Source organism: Physella acuta, unplaced genomic scaffold, assembly GCF_028476545.2.
Source record: "Physella acuta isolate Inbredline_101_S28 unplaced genomic scaffold, ASM2847654v3 ptg000368l, whole genome shotgun sequence".
In the NCBI taxonomy this organism is placed as follows: domain Eukaryota; kingdom Metazoa; phylum Mollusca; class Gastropoda; family Physidae; genus Physella; species Physella acuta.
In genome coordinates, this window is record NW_026731887.1 from 19,353 (window position 1) to 40,029 (window position 20,677).

The 20,677-nt window shown below is 29.9% G+C and overlaps 1 protein-coding gene across 1 annotated transcript in view; it reads right to left on the reverse strand.

Moving 5' to 3' along the window:
* Positions 1-20,294, reverse strand: part of LOC131941648 (cilia- and flagella-associated protein 74) — a 38,097-nt gene extending 17,803 nt beyond the window's left edge. The window contains exons 1-29 of the mRNA XM_059301027.1: positions 20,182-20,294; positions 19,342-19,523; positions 18,344-18,481; positions 17,737-17,835; positions 17,497-17,601; positions 15,727-15,900; positions 15,094-15,204; positions 14,615-14,717; positions 13,768-13,925; positions 12,586-12,718; positions 12,148-12,267; positions 10,077-10,202; positions 8,553-8,633; positions 7,626-7,757; positions 6,141-6,291; positions 5,793-5,923; positions 5,230-5,349; positions 4,959-5,077; positions 4,562-4,628; positions 4,231-4,320; positions 3,652-3,825; positions 2,918-3,040; positions 2,121-2,226; positions 1,855-2,019; positions 1,416-1,597; positions 1,164-1,285; positions 711-839; positions 390-477; positions 95-268 (exon numbers count right to left, since the gene is read on the reverse strand). Coding sequence (XP_059157010.1) covers positions 95-268; positions 390-477; positions 711-839; positions 1,164-1,285; positions 1,416-1,597; positions 1,855-2,019; positions 2,121-2,226; positions 2,918-3,040; positions 3,652-3,825; positions 4,231-4,320; positions 4,562-4,628; positions 4,959-5,077; positions 5,230-5,349; positions 5,793-5,923; positions 6,141-6,291; positions 7,626-7,757; positions 8,553-8,633; positions 10,077-10,202; positions 12,148-12,267; positions 12,586-12,718; positions 13,768-13,925; positions 14,615-14,717; positions 15,094-15,204; positions 15,727-15,900; positions 17,497-17,601; positions 17,737-17,835; positions 18,344-18,481; positions 19,342-19,457 — 3,537 coding nt within the window. The 5' untranslated portion in view covers positions 19,458-19,523; positions 20,182-20,294. The remainder of the gene's footprint in view (positions 1-94; positions 269-389; positions 478-710; positions 840-1,163; positions 1,286-1,415; positions 1,598-1,854; positions 2,020-2,120; positions 2,227-2,917; positions 3,041-3,651; positions 3,826-4,230; positions 4,321-4,561; positions 4,629-4,958; positions 5,078-5,229; positions 5,350-5,792; positions 5,924-6,140; positions 6,292-7,625; positions 7,758-8,552; positions 8,634-10,076; positions 10,203-12,147; positions 12,268-12,585; positions 12,719-13,767; positions 13,926-14,614; positions 14,718-15,093; positions 15,205-15,726; positions 15,901-17,496; positions 17,602-17,736; positions 17,836-18,343; positions 18,482-19,341; positions 19,524-20,181) is intronic.
* Positions 20,295-20,677: the final 383 nt, after the last annotated feature.

Consider the following 20,677-nt stretch of genomic DNA (forward strand, 5'->3'; position numbering starts at 1 on the left):
TGTCCTAAATTTTTTGGTGAATTATCTAAATAATAATAAAATGAGTTTTCTTAATAAATATTTATGAATGGAATTATATTTTAAAAATGGCTACCTCAGGCAAACCAACAAAGCCAAACTGCTGTGGTAGAATTGATTTGTTTGTAAGTTCAATAGATTTCTTCACTGATTCATGTATGGTGCAGTAGCCAAAATCAATGTTTTTCACATTTATTTCTATGTCTGTCCTTGTAACAACAGCATGAGCAGTAAAAACAACAGGTGTTGTCTGTAAGAAAGGTCAGTTGCATTATGTGCACTTTCACATACAAGAAAAAAAATCAACCATAAGTTTTTATCCAAATAAATTTAACTTTAATTTTTTTTAAAGTAAAGTTTTTAACCATTACCTGGCCAGCCACTCTGATAGTAACAGGAGCTTCCAAAACACCAATTTCTTCACTGATGTATGGCTTGGCATCACTGAAGATACCATTTCTAAAAAAAAATGAATCATTAGACATGAGTGTGAACAAAAATAACTTCCTACACATTTAATACAATCATGTTTTAGATATTCAAAATTATTTTTGTTTCAATCATTATTTATAAAGACTGAAGTTAATTTATATATAATAATTATAACGAATTAAAAATTTTCAAGATTATTTTTGGGAATGCAATTTGAGAGTATGAAATAAAAAATATAGTGACAGTGGAAAGAAACCAACCTGGGTAAGAACTTCAACTGAGCAGAGAACTGAGACTGGGCTTGGATGTAGCCAGTCTTGGGCAATATCTCCATGTGGTTTTTCAACTCAGGGGCTACCTCAAAAGTTAACTTTAGTGCTGTGCTAGCTCTGTTGACAAAATGTTCTCATTAATATCTATGTAAGATAGGCCTATAAGTTTATATTAAACACTTCTTTTCTAGATTCACATAAAAAACATTATCATTATAATATGTGTTTTTAAGTAAAAATCTTACAACTAAATATATATTTTAAAATAATATTCAATAATTATGCTGATAAAAATAAATAAATAATTCTATAAATGTTGGATTACACTTTAATAAAAAAAAAAGTTGGTCACAAATAATTTGAATAAAATGTATAATAACTGATGTGCACATAGAAAAAGTTAAAGCACATTTAACAGAAGATTCAGTATCTGGCACTTGCCTGTTGTGTACTACAATGGTATCTTGATAGAGACGGTCAAACATACAGATGTTCAGGTCAACTGCTTGTCTCTCCACCCACACAGGAAGATTTATGGCTTCAGCCAAACCAAAAAGGTCCAACTAGAATATATTTTAGATTTTAAACTTAAATTATACTAATATGTCCATCTTCCATGAAATCAAACCGTTTGTATAAATGAATCCTTTAAAAAAAACAACAGAAAATAAAACTAGAAAAAAATTAACTTACTGGTTTACTGAGAGCATCAGAAAAGACAATCCTGAAAGGTGTCTTCACTTTTCCTGGAATAGTTGGCTTCCATATTACCTCTAGTTTTATGGAGGAGAAAGGGCCAATTTCCCCAGCAGAGTTAGGACCCACTTGCAAGCCATCAAGTGAACAGATTTCATTTATATCAATATCACCAAAGGCTAAGGAAAATAAATAAATGATACATTTTTGTTAAAAAAAAACTCATTTAGAAGATACATAAAAATTGAATAGAAAGCAGTGATAAAGATAAATTATCATTTGAGTATTTTTAGGCAATAAAGCATTTGTCTTAAAATGTAAAAAAAATGAGTTGGAGAAGAAATGAGGTAGAAAAAAAATTTGGTTGATCAAAATTAAAAATAACTTTTTTACCTTGTATGTACAAATAATATAAATTATTGTAAAAAATACATACACTCTACAATAAATGGAAATCTCAATGATGAAATCTTTTGTTTGGAAGCACTAACAACATTTAGTAAACTGGGGCTCCCATCTTCTAAATCCATTTCCTTTTTATCAGGGGTGGCTTCCCTTGTTAGTTCTTCATTAGCATTTGCAGGAGCTTGTGTTTCTGTATCTATTTTTTTTAAAAGGGGAGATAAATAAGAACCAATGTGGGTTCTGTTGGTAAGTTTAATACACTAGTAGCAGTTTGAAACTATGCATTTAAACATTTACCATCGGGTGCAGTTGGTTTTTCAGGGTCTTCTCCCCCTTCTCCTCCAGTTTCTGGCTCTTCTTGAGCTTTATCATTTACGTTTGTCGTAGAAAAATGCTCCGAAGGCTAAATAAAAAAATAAGAGACAAATTATAATGTGCATTCAGTTCCAACAAACTAAGCTTTCAATAACATGTCAGCGCTTATATGTAACATAACAAGCATCTGCAAAACTGTATCTTTAAAAACTCCACCAGAATCTCCTGATTGTAACTCTTTACGTTGCAAGACAAAATAGTAATTAGAAAAAAATATATATTTGGTGTCAAAGGTCACAGTTTATAAGATTAATGCCTGATTAATTATTATATGTTTTGAAGCCTAAGAGTGGGTCTTGAGAAATTTTAAGGTATCTGTATGTAGAATTAATAGCAGGGGATCACACAAACTGGAAGGAAATGATGGAGGCCCTATGTTCCATAAGGAGCAAAGAGGACTAAGTCAAAGTAAGTCCTATAGAATTAATTTTATAAAATTGATAAATATTTGCCAAATATTGATAAACTAACTAATTGTTATTATTATTTTTTCTTATAGACTTAATACAATTTTTAAAATGGATAAAAAGTATTTTTTCTAGTAAAGTGTAATAATGATAAGACTATAAAGATGCAACAAATGCTTCATTTCAAGTAATCAACCATAAAAATAAATCAAATAGTAAACAGGCAATAAAACACACCAAAATTCAAGCAAAAAATGTAAAAACACAAATAACAAAAAAACCACTTAAGTTTCAACCTTGGCCTAGTGATACCTTAGCAAGAAGGAAAGTTTTACTGAGGCCAGGTGTCATGCGCTTAGCCTGAGATTTCATGCTTGGTGAGGGTATAAAGCGATACTGTTGGCTCAACAGTATTTCTTCTTTGGTGTAAAGTGACTAGAAAAATTACACAGTTTTTAGAAAGAAATAGACTACTGTTTTCCAATATAAGAAATTATTTTATATTATTAAATTGTGATTTGAGCAGCTTCTTTGTGAGGTTTTTTAAAACAATTTCATTATTATGGCCTACTCTAATTAATCTGCTCAAAACTATACTAAACCAAACTTAAAATCATACCAAATTAAAGAAGATTATTGATCATTGGTATGTACATATAAAAGTAATTAAAATCTGGGTAATAATATTAATAAAAATTTATTTTATAAAAGTAATGATAATAAGCAAGAAGGCCTTTTTTGCAATGGCTGTTATAAAAAAAATATTAACGACATTTAAATAAAATAGAAATTAAATATCAAAGACTTAATGGAAAAATAGTATTTCAAAAGTGGGGAATAAATTAACAATATTTGTGTCTGGGGTTTAATAAATTATTAAGCCTTAAATGTATCAATGCTATAGTTTTTGACCAATCACATTTTAATGAGTTAGAATTTGATCAAAGAGAGTCAGTTTTCAATGAAAGAAAACAAGAAAAGTCTGCTGCGGAATAAAAAAGAATGTTGATGGTCAATAAAATAGATGGCAAGAAAATTATTCTCACATGCATGTCTTTTAGATCAGCCTCTGTAAAACTTGAAAATGGTTTCATTGGAGTAATTTTGTAGAAATCATATTTAGTTGCAAGAGCCCCAGAATTGGTCAGGGTAAAACACTGCTTAAGCGTCTCTCCAATAACGTGGGTTCCAAAGTCTATTGTTTCTACATCTATTGACAGCTGGGGATCAATTATAAAGGTTATCAAAATTTACTCTTTCAATGTTAAAGATTTAAAATAAATAATAAAAATCAATGGTATTTTAGAGAAATAATAAATAAAAAGCATTTAAAGGTACTCTCACTAAATAATTTTATTTGACCCTAATACTAGCAGCTAAATAATATATAAAAACTTAATGTAAATTATAATATAATATAATTATAATAAAATATAATAAAATGTTAATCATCTTAATTTTTTAAAAACAAACCAGTGATCCATCTTTTAAAATAAAGAAGTTTTAAAAAAATGGTATTTTTGTAACGATAAATTTTACTGGGTTATCCTCATATATAGTACAATCAATAATAACAACAAAAAAAACATTTTAAAAAAATCAAACAATACTTAATGTAGAAGTACCTCTGTTTTCTTTGTGGTGCATTTCAAGGGTATGTTAAATGGCCCAGTCTGAGTGAGGAACTTCACCTCTCCATTCAAATCCTCATTAATCTGTAGAGGTAATCAAAGACTTATTGATCTATGTCTTTAACAGCAAGAGGCAAAAATTACTTAGTTTGAAAAGTTAAATGAAGTTACTTTACTGTTTTTTGAGAGATGTTATTGTTAATCTATTGAAGACAAATCATTAAAGTTGAGCCAAACTGTTTTACTGTTTTTTGAGAGATGTTATTGTTAATCTATTGAAGACAAATCATTAAATTTGAGCCACAATGTTGTAGCATGACCTCACCATGGGTTTAAAGGTTACAGTTAAACTGCATGTCAAGCCAGCAGACATCTGCCCAGGTGGTTCAAAGCTGAAAAATAAAAATTCGATTCTCAATGTTAATCTTTATAATTTTTCTTATTATTTGACTAGGATTATTTTTATTCCATGAAAGAATAACTATAGTTAAGTTAAAAGAAACCAAGTTTGTAAAAAATACAAGGTCATATTATTGAACAGGGTATTTAAAAAAAAAACACGAATCAAAGCTCTTTTCCACAGGAAACACATTTTTCCAATATTCCTATGGGGGCAAATTCTAAAAAAAGCAACACACACTAAGGAGCATTTAAATAATAAAAAAAAGGCTAAAAACGTTTAACATTGTCAACAGAGGGAGGGGAGAGAATAAATTACTCACTGAATTTTAATAAAATCTTTCAACAGGTCAGTGATGTCAACAAATTTGATGTAATTGACAGTATATGAGACATTGGTCAGCTTCACTGTTTTTTTGTAAGTTTTGCCAACATCAAAGTCCTTCAACACAAGAATATGGTTAGAAATTCAGTTTCAGAATAAAATTGCACTATAGTTTACATGTTATTTATCTCCATTATAATTAAAATAAATACAATAGATTTTAAAAGTATAATGATAACAATTTAAAATAAAAGAACAAAATAACTCACTTTGAAGTGTATGACATCTGGTTTACTGTAATAGGAGCATCCGGAAAACTCTCGACCTGCTGCCTTTTGGGTGATCACAATTCCCTCCCTTGTTTTATCTAAGGTCCTTTTGAGGATTTCCTGGAATGTGAAGATTGATTAAACTCATAAAACGAAATAAAATTTTAAAATTAGTCCAAATTAATGATAATCTATTCATATTTTTTTATTATAGTTTCCTCCCCTAATTATGAATAGTCAAAATCTTGATAATCAACAAAGTGTCATTAAAAATAATGTATGCTAAGCAGATGATTTCTTAACCCTTTGAACCTGCAGCACCGCTTTATCAGTCCGAGTCTTAAATACAAGTTGAAATACTAGCGATAATTCATGTTGTTAATTGAAATAATGAATTAATCTTGTTAAATTCATAGTCTTTATTTTTTTTATTGAGAGTGTTGTGCATACATTTAACTCAGGAGCTCAGGGGCATAGGGATTTAAGGTTTAGGAGCTAAGGGTTCAAAGGGTTAATGTCTCAAAGTTATAAAAATCTGTTGTCAAAACACTTTTTCTTCTAACCTTTTCCATTTTACTTTTACCAACAGGCTTGCTGAGAAGTTGATCGTTATCTTTTGGAACTTTATAAGGTTTTGTTTGCTTGTTCCACAAACCTTCAAACTCTGGTTTTTCTAGGCTGACCTGTTTCTCTGCTGTAAAAAGAAAAATGAAAATCATGACTGATTTACTGTAAAGTCACAATGTTTAATCTACTTTATTTCTAAAACAAGTATTAAAATGTACAAGAAAAACAAATACTTTTTAAACCATTTAACATAATTTAAAGCATTTTTGCATTTTTCTTAAACTTAAAAAACATTGTTTTTCTTGACTTCACCAGAATTGATTTCTAATGTACAAGAAAATTACCCTCTTCTTCTTCTTCATCTTCTTCAGATTCTGATGATATGGGTTCTTCTACAATTGGAGTGTCTTCCATAGCTGTGGCTTCATCCAAAACTTCCTCATCCACTGTCTTTTCATTTTCTGTTTCTACTGTTGGACTTGTACTGAGTTCCTCCTGAAGACAGAATGTGTAAATATGAGAATATGTAAATATGTAAATATGTGAATTTGTAAATATGAGAACAAATATGAGAATATGTAAGAATGAGAACATGTAAATATGAGAACATGTAAGTATGAGAATATATAAATATGAGAATATGTAAACATGAGAAAATGTAAATATGAGAATATGTAAATATACGAATATGTAAATATGGGAAAATATTAGAATATGTTAATATGAGAATATGTAAATGTGATAATGTGAATATAAGAAAATTAAATTTGAGAAAATTTAAATATGAGAATATGTGAATATGAGTATATGTAAATATGAGAACATGTACATACTTCTTTGTATTTGCAATGTATATTTGAAATTTTTAAATTTATAAGCAGTTTGAACAAAGCTGTTGTGAGCTATCTTTCTCTCACTTTTATATGACCATAACCAGCACGGACAATTCACTTTAGCCAAGCAGACTCCAACAAGATTCCCTTCCCTGTTGCCTGCTGCTAAATGTGGGTCCCTCAGTGCACTGCATCACCTGGCTTATGTGGGGAGGGGTTTGGTCAAGGAGTGACCTACTTCTACACTTGTTCTACAAGAACTCTAAATCTAGAAGACTTTTATAGTGTATTGTCATTTCAATTTAAGATTAATTAACAATATGAGTAAATAGTTTAAAATATTATATCTTTAAATTGAAGTTCAGCTTGCAAATACTTTTAAAATCAATACTCAAATAAGATTTAGCCCCAAACGTCATATTGATTTAGTCATTGAATAATTTGATTGGTCTAATTACCTAAATTTGTCTACAACCAGATCTTCCTTAATCTCCAGCTAAACAACTTTGATATAACCATATATCAAATTTCAAAATAACTTTAATTTTTGAATTATAAATGTTCAAAAAAAGTAAATTACAACAGTATGAATAGGAATACAGTTCAAGTGACTGTTGTTGATGATGTCTTGAGCTTGTTTATAAACATAAGAACAGTCATTGACTACAATTATACAAAGTAACAATAAAATAATAATTTAAAAAATAACAGATGAACAAATATTAGAAAGTGAAAAGTCAACACGATAAAAAAAATTATTTAACTAAAAAACAAGAGATGAAAAAAATATTTTTAAAACCCCATTTTAAGTATACAGTTCATACATGTAAACATATTACTCCATGGTGTAAAGAAAAAATTATTCCAATCAACAATTTTAAAACTGGATAGATAAAAAATTAATCCCACACAAGAACAAACATAAAAAATGCACAAAATGTTAAATAACAAATTTAAAAATGGAATAAATTCTAGCAATATTTAAATCACCAGGACCTCAACACTTGTTTCTGCTCGTGATTGGTCCTCTTCCTTAACAGTCTCCAAAGGAGCAATGTCCTCTTCATCAGCATTGCCACTTACATTGGGTGAAGTCCATTCGTTATTATTAGATCTAGTGAGATGGTGCTAATAAGAATATATATATTTCTCAGAAGCGGATACAAAAAAAAAACAACTAAATAATAATTACATCAAAAGATTTCCTTTTTGGAATGTATCCATTCAATAACAGCTTTATAAAAGCCTAATAATGAAAATAAAAGGTATCAGAGACTTTCATCGAAAACTAAGAAATGTAGGTAATAGTAGGCCTATTAGGTAAATATGGAGGTTTACTCATTTGGCCTTTTTAAAACCAAGATGAAAGGGTACAAGAGTAACCTATTTTAACCAGCTAGAAGAGCCATAAAATACATGTGTGTTATGTGCACCTAGAAAAATGGAAAACCATTTTCAGAACAGCATCATAGTACATTTAACTTTTGAATCACTGTATTTGGTTCTAGATGTCTAAGGACAGTTGATTTCTCAATAATCTCACATACTGGTGTCAAGTATTTATCTTTCTCATATGGCTTGTGTCCTCTTACTGATGCAGTTCTGGAATCAGTAATTCTTTAAGGGGAGCCAACTGTCACTTTGCATTTAAAAAAAAATTCACATTTTCTTAATCAGTATTTCTTGTTTTTAAAATAAAATTGCTAAAAATAACAGGAACCATTACATTTAAAAAAAAAAAGGTACATTTGATTGGATGAATGAGTCAGCCATCACTCAGCATTAAAGCATAATAAACTTTTAAGGGATTAGGCTTATTAAATCATCCCTTATATAGCTCTAACTTCCAAAACTAACAATAATGAATGCTGAACAATGGCTAACTTCCACCCACAGAGGAAAACATTACACCAGGCAAATAACCTTATATCCACTAGGAAAAGCTTTGAAGGCATTTATATTTCTACTTTGATTCTGATTCCATGGAGATACTGGCGCAATCTTCTGCAGAAATTTGTGATAGGTTTTAAACTTTAAGTAGCAAAAACGTTTAGGATAAAATTTAGCTAGTTTGTAATTTAGAACATAACTATTCATAAACTAAATATTCGTAAAATCAAATGTATAGGTTTTAAACTTTAAGTTGCATTTAAGACAGAACAAAAAATGTTTAGGATAAAATTAAGCTAGTTTGTAATTTAGAACATAACTATTCGTAAACTAAATATTCGTAAAATTAAATGTATAGGTTTTAAACTTTTAGTTGCATTTAAGACAGAACAAAAAATGTTTAGGATAAAATTTAGCTAGTTTGTAATTTAGAACATAACTATTCGTAAACTAAATATTCGTAAAATTAAATGTATAGGTTTTAAACTTTTAGTTGCATTTAAGACAGAACAAAAAACGTTTAGGACAAAGGACAAATTTGAGCTAGTTTGTAATTTAAAACATAATAATTAAACATTTACTAAATGTTTACAAAATTAAATGTTTAAACACTTAATTAAATATAAATATAAAATACAACGGACATCGACTAAAAATACTAAGCAGGAAAAGATAATATAGCCATAAGGTTAATACTTTTCTACTACACTGCCATATTTTTTATTTTTAAAATTTATATTAATATGAATGGTTGTGCAGAGGGGTAGCGACCCTTCCCGGCGCCTGGGGACATACTTTCAATTTGGCGCTCCCCTCGGGAGCAAATTTTCGATTTGCACCCCCCCCTCAAACTTTTCATTTGCACCCCCCCCCTCAAACTTTCGATTTGCACCCCCCATCGAACTTTTCATTTGCACCCCCCCCCTCAAACTTTCAATTTGGCGCCCCCCCTAAGGTCGGCGCCCGGGGACATATGTCCCCCCCCCCCGCCCCCCCCTCGCTACGCCTCTGTGGTTGTGTGTCTAGAATCTATTTCTGGTGTTATTTTGATTGTGGATACATTCAAATTCATATCAACCAAACAATGTTTAATGCCAAACATGTATGCAATTAGCTTATACAGTTACATTTAAAAAATTAAATAACTCCTTCAACTAGGTTTTTTAATATTAATATTACAGTAGTAGTGCTCTTCTGAACCTCAAGGTCCATGGCTCAGGTGAAATAGTGTTCACATGTTTCAGTGACCTTGGCATTTGAAGGGATTGTGTGGTTAGCACTATGCTCAGATGCCTTTACTTTCTCTAGCATGAGACAGGTACCCATCAGAGCTGGGTGAACTCAGGGACGTCGAAATTAATAAAATAGATATGTACTAAATTTGCTTAATTTGCTTTTTGTACATTAAGTTGATTACACAAAAATCATTTAACTTTAATTTTAAAACATGTTGTTAAAATAACAAAATGATGTTGGATGGCAAAGTAAAACACATGCCAGCAGAAATATTTGTAAACAAAAGCAATGACAACAAGAGTCAACAGTGGAACAGGTTACCATGTTCGTTTCCAAGTCTTTAAGCATCGTAGTATAGTTAGAGTCAACGGAAAAAGACTCAAATGATTCTTTATCCTCATTTTCTCCAAAACTGTCCGTACAACTACTATATTTTTCATCATATACCTAATCCGAAGTAACAAAACATTTTATAATAACTTCTCATGTTCTGATGAGCTAAGCTAATCAAATTATTACCAGCTTTAAAAATAACATTTACAAATCAATTTCACTAAGCGTTGGGCTCGTTTCATGAAAACCAAATGAAAAACTAGTAACTCTTTCAGGTGATGCATCAGCAAATCAAATTGTTATTAAAACATACATTCTAAGAGATGACTAGAATAAAAAGAGATTAATTAGGTAATCCCCCTTCCAATAAATTTGGTCTTCACCATTCACGAACACGTACATTACTTCCTGTCTGGTTTTTCAAAAGCCACTAAAGCCAAATCAATGGTTTAATATCAAACAGTTTACCACAAGCAAATAACAAAGACAATGGGTTTTAGTGTAGCAAATACGAATGCTAGTGTTAAAAAATATTTCTTACCAAACACTAGCACTGATATTTAAATATAACTAAAATTATTTTTCAACAACCAAAATAAAGCATTTACCAAGGAAATTTTGTATTTTAAGATAAACATTGTTCTTTTAGTACATTTTTAACACTGATTATTTTTATATGAATTCAAAATAGACCCAGTTTTACAATACACAAAAAGCATATATTTTAAAAAGTTCAAATATGTTAACTACTGTTTTAAAAATGAAAATTGTTTAGGTAACCACAAACACCGAAAATGGCTGAATTGGACAAATAAAGAAATGGTTAATTATATAAGTCTTTAATACATACTAATTACCCAAATTAATACAGATATATATTGGCTACATTTCAGTTACATTAAATCCAACACCTTAGGAAAACAGAAGAAAAACAAAAAAAAACACTTAAAGTGACATTTTACATTGAATAAGTTTATTATATTACGTTGTTGAAACATAATTCCTTTTTCAATGAAGTAAATTACTTATGAGTAATTTCCGATGACTGGAAGTAGTAATTTACACTATTTCCGATTTCTCAAAAAACACATATGAATTTATAAAGTACTAATATTCTGCACTATTCTATTCTTTTTTTAATAAGTTTAAGTATGTAACAACTGATTAAAAATCATGTCTATATCCTGAGAAAGTTTTGGGGAGATCACTCCCGCTTTATTATTATTTATGCTCGTATTTGAAAGAAGGCAGAGAATTATTAGATCTTTGACTGACATGTGAAATTTTATTTATCTATCTGAATCAGTACTCAAGTTATAGGCTTTTGAAAAATTGAAAGTAGAATAAGTTCCACTTCTGGTTAAAGGAAATAGCTGAAAAGTTGATACAGAACTACAAATTTGATAAAATACTTGTATATGAAATTTTATCAACCTAGCTATAACGGTACTCAAGTTATTGTGTTCACAGACATACACACACACCCACACATACACACACATGGACAAAATTGCAAAACTATGCTTTTCAGACTCAGGGAAAATCTCGATTTAGATTTTTTGCATGATTATCGCACTTCCTCTATACTTCATATACGAGAAAGTAAAACAAGTTAATAAAAAGTCTAGTGACAATTTAAGCGCAATTTCCTTAATTAATTTTTTGTGACCGAATGAAAGGATATTTTTGAAAACTTTCTTTGGCAATATTGTTCTAAATTATGGCAGGAATCGATTGGTAAATGTTTCAAGTCGCTATGTGGTCTGGTTGCCGAGATATGGGCCAAAAACTGCATTTTTTCGAGGTTTTTTGGCTTTTCCGGGAAATTCTGGAAGGAATTCCGGGAATTTTTTTGGCCCACAATCATCCTCGGAACTTGCTTAACATATTTGCTTTTGGAACTAGTCCTCGATATTGCTTCCTTTAGGAGGAGATACGACTTAAAGCTGCGGACACACATCGGACACACATCCATCCAGAACGAGTTAATAATCGCAATTGTCCGTATGGAAATTGCGCTAAAAAGATAAAGGGGTTACATAAAATTGATCAAACTTACACTTTTTTCATGCTTCTTGTTATCATCTTCCTTCTTATCATCCACAGGGAGTTCAGCAGTAGTTTCAGCAATATAGGTCTCAAGAAACTTCACAGGTTTCTTTTTGATAGGTGCAACTCTCTAAAATCAGAAAATGCTTTTATTGAAAGGTTTTACATGTCAAATTTGGAATACTAAAATTATAGGCCAATGTTAGTTAATCAAAAATGATTGTATTTAGTAATTTATGAAATAATTATTATCAGCCAATTTTAAAATGTTACTGCTATAAACTGGCATTTTTGCAGTATCCTACCAAATGCATTATTTAACTTTAACAAAATATCTAACATGCTTTTTCAATCTCCTTGACAGTCTATTCAATAAATTGTCTCCAAACCCAACAGTCTTAACACATTTGTTTGTTTTCACAGTTTTACGGCGTTAAATGTGTACTACCTTTTCCTTTTCACGCTGTGGCCACTCCCACAAATATGGCTGCTGCTTCTTTTTCTTTTTTAAATTTTCTTCTTCCCTCACAATCTTTTTCACTATTTCAACTTTTTTAACTTTTTGTTCAGCTTCAAACTGTCTATAGATGAAATGGAAAGTTTTTAAATTGAACTCCCCTCTAAGGGTTTTTAAAATGTACAAAATAACTACACTTCATCTATATACAATTTTAATAATTTGTAAAGTTATAGAAAATTCATGTTAAAATGACTTTTAAAACAGAATTTAACCTTAAGGGGGGGACCAGTACTTAAAAATCGCATTTTTGTTATCTTTTTGCCTATGTATATTTATTAGTCTAATGCAACTCTAACATCCTATGAATGACTTGAACTAATCTATTGTACTAAAAAAATGTGTTGAAATACTTATTTTAGTGTTTATAGATGCCTAGTTTTGATAACATTTTATTTTTTACAAAAATAGCCATTGACACTTTTCGGCCTACTCCAAATTTTCTAAAGAAGAAATCTCAAAAACTGTCTTACAGAATACATTGAAACTTGCACAGTCTTTACAATATAGGTTGTTCTGCAAACTGATAGAAGCTTTTAATGATACCTTTCTTTGTTTAATTTTTATGGTTGTTTAAAGTTCATGTCTCTCCACAAGGGCTCTTTTTTTCTAAGTGACGTCTAAAAAAATTCATATTTTAAAAAGTTTGTGTTTAATCTAAATATCCTTCTATCAGTTTGTTCTGTAACCATTGCTAAATGTGGGTTTTAATTTATGTATTATTATGTCTTATACGTACTGAGATTTTTAGCATACAAAATTGCATATAAAAATACATATAAACTCAACTTTTTGGGGTTCAACATTTGTTCTCAACATGTTTGAGATATGTTATCTTTAAAACATATTAATATCTTTGTTTTAGCTATGTAGACAATGTTCAATTGCTGATCTTTAATAAAATAAAAATTAAGTACCGGTCCCTCCTTAATAAAATGTATATTATTGGGAACCTAACTTGAGTTAGGAAAGTAAAAGTGGCTGGGCAAAGTTCTGACCATACAACATGGTCAGTGAATCAGATAACTCTACTTCATCTGTCACATGGTAACCTAATCTAAATAGGTACTTTATATTTTTTTAAAAATACCATAAAAGAAGATAGAAACTTACTGTCTGATTTTCTCAGCTTCATTTCTTCTTTTCTTTGCCAGCAAAATTTCCTCAGCATTTCCTCCTTCAGCCTCAATTCTCATCCTCTCCTCATATTCAGACATTTTTTCCTCTTCATCTTTGGCATTTTCCCTTGCTTTTATTGCACGCAAATTATCCTAGTCAATGAAAGAAAAATCTAATTATTTTCATTAATAAAAAAGATTTTAAAATTGTGAAAATATATCATACAGATGATATCATTGGGCATGATGAGACTCGACAACTGGGGACAGCAACTCTTTAGGAAAGACAACTCCAAATTTAAAAAACTGCAGCCTCATAGTTTGTTCTTGGTTGGACAAAGGCTAAGGAAGCAAATCGAATAAGTGAAACAGGCTGAAATGGGAGTCAACAGCCTATATGGTGCATAACCAGTTGACACATATACTTAATTGTGTTGGAGGGAATCCACCACTAGAATTAAGAACGAAGAAGATCATACATACTTTAAGAGTGAAAGATCATAAAAAAGGATGAAATCTTTTGTTGACAATTTAACCTCTGTAGGTAATTTGGTATCCATGTTTATTTATAACATAGATTATTGTCACAATATAGATACAAAATATGTGACCTTGGTCTAATATAAATTATGGTAATTATGGAAATTACAGATAAGACATACAGGAAATTTATTAAACAAATTGAAATGAGTCAAACAAATACAAAGAAATACTTTTGGGTCACTCAGCTAGGAAAGAAATTTAAATATGGGTCACTTTTTGAAAAAGATGTTTCAACCTCTTAGTAAGTCACTAGTCTGAAACTAACTGATCAGCTAGGCAAACATGACTAAATGTCTTACCCTGTTGTGCGAAATATCTTTTTTAAGTTTTAAAAGCATTTCCATCCTTTTATTCATGTCAACTTTGTACCTTTCAGCTTCCTCATCTTGTCTTTTCTTGAGCCTGGAGAATGTAATTAGATACATTTAAATGGGTAACAAGCAAATTATTCTCTTCATCACGATGTATAGTTGAGCTAGAATAGCTTCATCATCATCATAATCTTAATTGTGGGTCACAGGCAAAGAATATGCCACAAACATAACTATCCTGTGTTGAACAATACATTTTTTTTAGCTTCATGCTTGTTTGACCAAACAACTTTTCTATTTAATTTGGAGTCCTGGGCCTATCAGTTCTACACTCATTCATAAACCAAAACAAACTTACAAAAAAAAAAGTATTCATAAGCAAAGTTAAGAGTATGTGGCATTAAGTAAATATGTATTTTAATAAAAAGAATAAACAATAAAGAATAAATAACAGAATAAAAGCTTACTTAGCCATTGTCTGGCTCAAAAACTTGTTCACTTTGTTATGGCACTTTTCTGCTTCTTCAACAGCTTTGTGGTGTCTTCTGTCTAATTCTTCTTTCATTTGAAGTTTTAGTCTACAAAATAAAATTTCTAAATATTTATCTTATCAAATCAACAATCAAGATTAAAAGCTAAGTTTTTAATAAAACTTTAAATTAGGAATTGTACTGATTTATAACAAGAAAATAAAGTAAAGAGATAGGGAGAGTTTAAAATCTTCCAAAGAGTTATGATTAAGCCAGATTCAAGATGGTGCATTTTTGAAACTGTTGACTGTAAACGTTATTAAAAGTAGGGCTAAAAAACTGTTTTAATGTTTCCTACAACTGAATAGTTAGCTTATTAATTGTGTTTTATATTCTATGGTATATATATCATTTTCCTATCCATACTTTTTTTTAACTTTTTAAGTTCGTGTCAGCTTAATTAGATTATATTAAGTAAATAACAATGTCTTTATCAGGATATAAAACAATCTAATAATTCTAGTTATGGTTAAATTATTAGTACCATATTCTTTGTCTTCATTCAATGTAAAAGTTAACGGAATAATAATCTTCAAAAGTAAAACAAGGAAAAACTCAAATTGCAATTACTTTTCATCCTTCCTTTTGTTGTACAAACTTTGTTTGACATACAGCTCTTCCTTCTGCAATCTCACCATAGCTTGCTCAGTTTTCTCTTGGTTTAATTTTTGCTCTTTTTGAAGGAGCTCATCTTCAGCAAGCAAAAATTTGCCTCTTTCAATTTCAGCCAATGCTAGCTCAATCCTGAAATACCAACACATTCTTTTTTACTTTCTCGTATATACGTAGTAAAGAGAAAGTATTGTAATCGTGCAAAAAAAAAAAAATCGAGATTTTTACAAATCTCGACGTTTTACACCTCACTGATACGGAAAAACATAATTTTGCAATCTTGTCCGTATGTCTGTGTGTGTGTGTGTCTGTGTGTGTGTCTGTCCGTGTGTAAACACGATAACTTGAGTACCGTTACAGCTAGGTTGATGAAATTTCATATATAAGTATTTTATCAAAATCGTAGATCCGTATCAACTTTTGAGCGATTTCCGATAACCGGAAGTGGTACTTTTCCTACTTTGAATTTTTTAAAAGCCTATAACTTGAGTACTATTTCAGATAGATAAATGAAATTTCACATGTAAGTAAAAGATCTAATTCTCTACCTTCTGTTAAATTTTGAGTAATTTCCGTTGACTGGAAGTAGTAATTTACGCTACTTCCGATTTCTCAAAAAACTAATGTAAATTTTAAAAGTACTAATAATATTGCGCACCATTATGAACATCTTTATTCGGCGTTCGGTTGGTGCGCAATACTTTTTTCTATGAGATTCTATTCTATTTTAAAAAGTTTAAGTATTTAAAATGGATTAAAAATCATAACTATATCCCCAGTTACCATCCCCTGTTGTTTTATATAAGAATATTCAAGAAAGTTTAGGGGAGATCACTACCGGTTTATTTATACAATGGTTTAAATAAAAGTGAATTTTCTGAAGTTTAATCTAGCTTTGATAGATAGCTGGAAAGACAAAGCTTGGTGTTAGTACTAAACTACCAGCCCATACTTAGACTATAGGGTATACCAGTGTTCATCCAGCTCTAATTGGTACTTGGCAGCAACAATAGATAACAATGGTACCAAATTAAACTCTTTCACATCTAAAAGACTTTTCTGATGCACCCAGTAAACCAGTAAGTAACTTGATGGTGTGGTTGATTGGTAGAGCATTTGGCTGCTAGCCTGAGTGTCTCAAGTATGGACCTTTGTCCCTGAGTCCTACCCAGCTCTGATGGGTACCTGGCTTACTTTGGGGAAAGTAAAGGTGGCTGAGGATAGTGTTGACCACACCACCCCTTCATATACTGAGGTAAAAAAACATATGAATTCTACCTCTTATGCCCAATGGATCACTAGGTCTTTAGAGGATTCTTTACTTTACAAGTTTTACATCAAAAAGTCACAAAACCTAGCTTCTGATTAAAAATCTAGAGTAAAATCTTGACATCAAATACAGGTTCAAGTCAGTAGAATGTCCCTGAGTCCACCCAGCTCTGATGGGTACTTAACTTACATTAAGGAAAGAAAAGGCAGCTGGGCATAGTGCTGACAATGACTATCTCTTCATTTGCCAAGGTCACAGAAACAGGTGAACTCTACTTCACTTGTCCCACAGACGGTCAGGTTTGAAAGGGAACTTTACTTAATTTACTTACTTTTGGTAAAATTAAAGAGATAAATAACAAGAAATATGTTGTTATCAATTTAGGGAGTAAAACTTAAAAAATAGATTAAATGTTACATAAAATAAACCCCTGTTCTTATAGACAACTTTCAACTTACTCAGCCTGATCTAGTCTCTCAATGATTATTGCTTCCAGCTTCTGCTCTGCCTCTAGTTCCTTGCATGTTTTTTCATGAGCAGCACAAATTCTGTCTGCTACTGGTCTAAAGTATAGAATAAAAAACTAAATACAAGGCAACATATGGAAAAAAACAACTTTGTAGTGAGTAAAGAACTTGACAAACAAAGCAGAATAGTAATAAAGAAAGAATTAGTTGTTTAGATCCAAACAAAAGAACCTGTTTTGTTCATTGCTGTCTTTGTTTATTTCTGTAAATAGTTTATCCCTCTCATCTTCCAGAAGTTGAATTTTACACCTGCATTTTTTCAATTCTTCCCTAGAATAGACAGGTTAGAAATTTTAACTTGAAAACTGATTTCACTTGATAATTTAAATGAAAATAGATCTAAAGTTTCTTTTAAAAAAAAAACAACTCATTAAAAAAAAATTAAACATGTTTATATTAAACTTTAAATTATAAAATGTCTTTCCTGGATTCATTGTAATAAATAACTAACTGTTTTTATTTATATATTTTATTTATAGACTACACTAATTAATAAAATATATACTATTAATAACATTAATATATACAAACTATCACATTAAAATATCACATTAATAAACTTTATCAATATCAAATAAGAATGTCATTATACTTTGTCTCTAAACAGCACAAATTTAAATGTCTTCTTTTAAGTGAAGAAGAGTAGCCGATTTGATAAATGAATTGTGATCAATCATTATGGTAATGTTTGCTAACTGTTGTAAACTGAGAAAAAATCTAAAAGTAATAACTAAAAAAAAGATTGGAGGACTTTTGGAAAAAATGTCCATTGTGATACCTTATCCTGTCTGCTGTATACTGAGCTAGTTTTACATTCTCTAACAGCTTATTCAAATGGCTACGTAGTTGTATCATACGAATTTGCTCATGCCACATTATCTTTTCTTCAGCATTTTCAGGAAAGGGGAGGCTAGGTCTGAAATTAAAGTAACTACATTTTAAAATAGATATTTATATTTATTTTATTACTAAGATAAAATAATTTTTTTTTTCAAAAAGGTAATATAGAGAAATAAAAATATAATGATTATAAATAAAGCTTTGTATTTATCAGACTGTTGATTAATAGGCATACCTTGAATCATTTATTTATCCAATCTAGGAACTATTTATGTCAATTTAATGCATTTTGGCATAATTTTTATCTATTAGGGGTCATCCATAAATGACGTCAAGCTTTCTTTGATGATTTTTACCTCCCTCCTTCCCTCCGTTACAAAAAGCCAGACCCCCCCCCTAAAATGATATCACACCTCAGCCTACAACCCCCCCTCAAAACTGCAGTTGAATTTTTTTTATAACATCAATATTTATCTAAAATCTTGTCTGCACTCTGTCAAAATAGAGTATATTAATCAATTCTTTTAGAATTTATTAAAACAGTTTTCTAAAACGCAAAATAACGTCTGAAATTTACTTTCAAACATTGCTTTTTTTATAATGCAAAAGTGTGATGTCACAGCATCTGAACCCCCCCCCCCCTCTCATCACACACCATCACAAAATTACGGCCCCCCCCTCCACCTATGAGTGTGATGTCATTTAGGGACGACCCCTTATATAGACTGATTCACTATATTTTAAGATAATAGTCATAAAAATATTACATCTGGAAATTTAGTATGCTACTTAATTATTTTAATAACAAGTAGGCTAGTTTGAAAAGTTAAAAAGTTGAATGTATACTATAAGTTCCAACAATATAAACCACTATAGTCATTATTTGGCTGGTGGTTTAAAATAGAAAGTAAAAAATAACAACAAACAAAAACTTACTCAATCACAGCTTCTGATTCATTTTCACTGTCACTCATGTTGTCATCATAGTTAATTATTTCCTCCTCCTCATCCAAGTACCCCATCATCATTTTAGCATTTTCTGTATATTCCATTTTTGTTTGAATTTTGAATAGGTTTAGTCTTTACTTTCGTCCACAGTAATACAGTTTAGTATTACTCTTAGAAAAAGAAAGGAATTAATGTAAAATAATCTGCATATATTATATAGTAAAATATATAGTAACTGAGTTTTAAATAGGCCTGTCTATTGAATAAATTTATTGTAGCCTAAGCCTTAAGATATAAAAATATAATTATTTATTAATTATTGCTAGTACTAGTAGTAGTGATTCAAATCACAATATTGTGACAATATGCTTGTATCAAAGCCATATTGAGTCACCTTTCTTTCAAATTACTAGCCTCTGCCAATTTTATGTAGCTAAAACGATAGATTACCAAAAATTAATAGGCCTATCCTATTCACTATTCTATTGAGTATTACTATTGAGTCTATTGTTTACCAGTTTAAAAGGCCTATAGTCCTATATAACTATAGTAGATCAAAAAGTAAGTACAGAAAGTAGTAAGTAGATCTGTAATTACTAATTACTTACTAATTTAGTAATTTAATTAAAAAAATTAGGCTACTAAACTTACTGTCACTGTCTTCTTACTAACTATTACTAAGTATTAGTAAGTAACTAACTAAACTAATTAACTAATTAATTTTACTGTAAAAAAAATAAAAGTATAAATTCAATTGTAAAGTAGGGCTTTTATTTAATTGCATTTGAAGATTGATTTTCATTTCATAAATACTGATTAAATACATACTAGTATTAAGTAGATCTATATACTATATAGATAATTAAGTGAAATGTTAATCTTCAAACAACTTTAAAAACAAACAGAAGGAAATTGTGGTGGGTTCCATTTTGTTGCCTCTTGACAACGGATAAATAAAAAAACTTGAGTGGTTTTTCTTTTCAAAACACTTTAGCGGAAGAAAAAATATTCCAATAAAAAAATAGCCTAATGAAAATATTATAATCATATTATTATTCATTGTTTTTTTTAAACTGTTTTTGCAGAATCAAAGAATTCAACAAGTCCAGCTAAAAATGGCAAACAATGCATTTTACAATCTTTTTCTTTTTGGAAAAAATAAAATCTAGCTAGATCCAGAATCTAGATTTAGCATTTTAGGATTTTCTTTATTTTTTGGCTTTTGTTTGGGCTATTGAATATTCGAGTAGATTCTACAATAAGTTGATAAAAATAAAATTATAATTCATTTGTTCACTTTATTTTAATAATTTTATTTTTATTA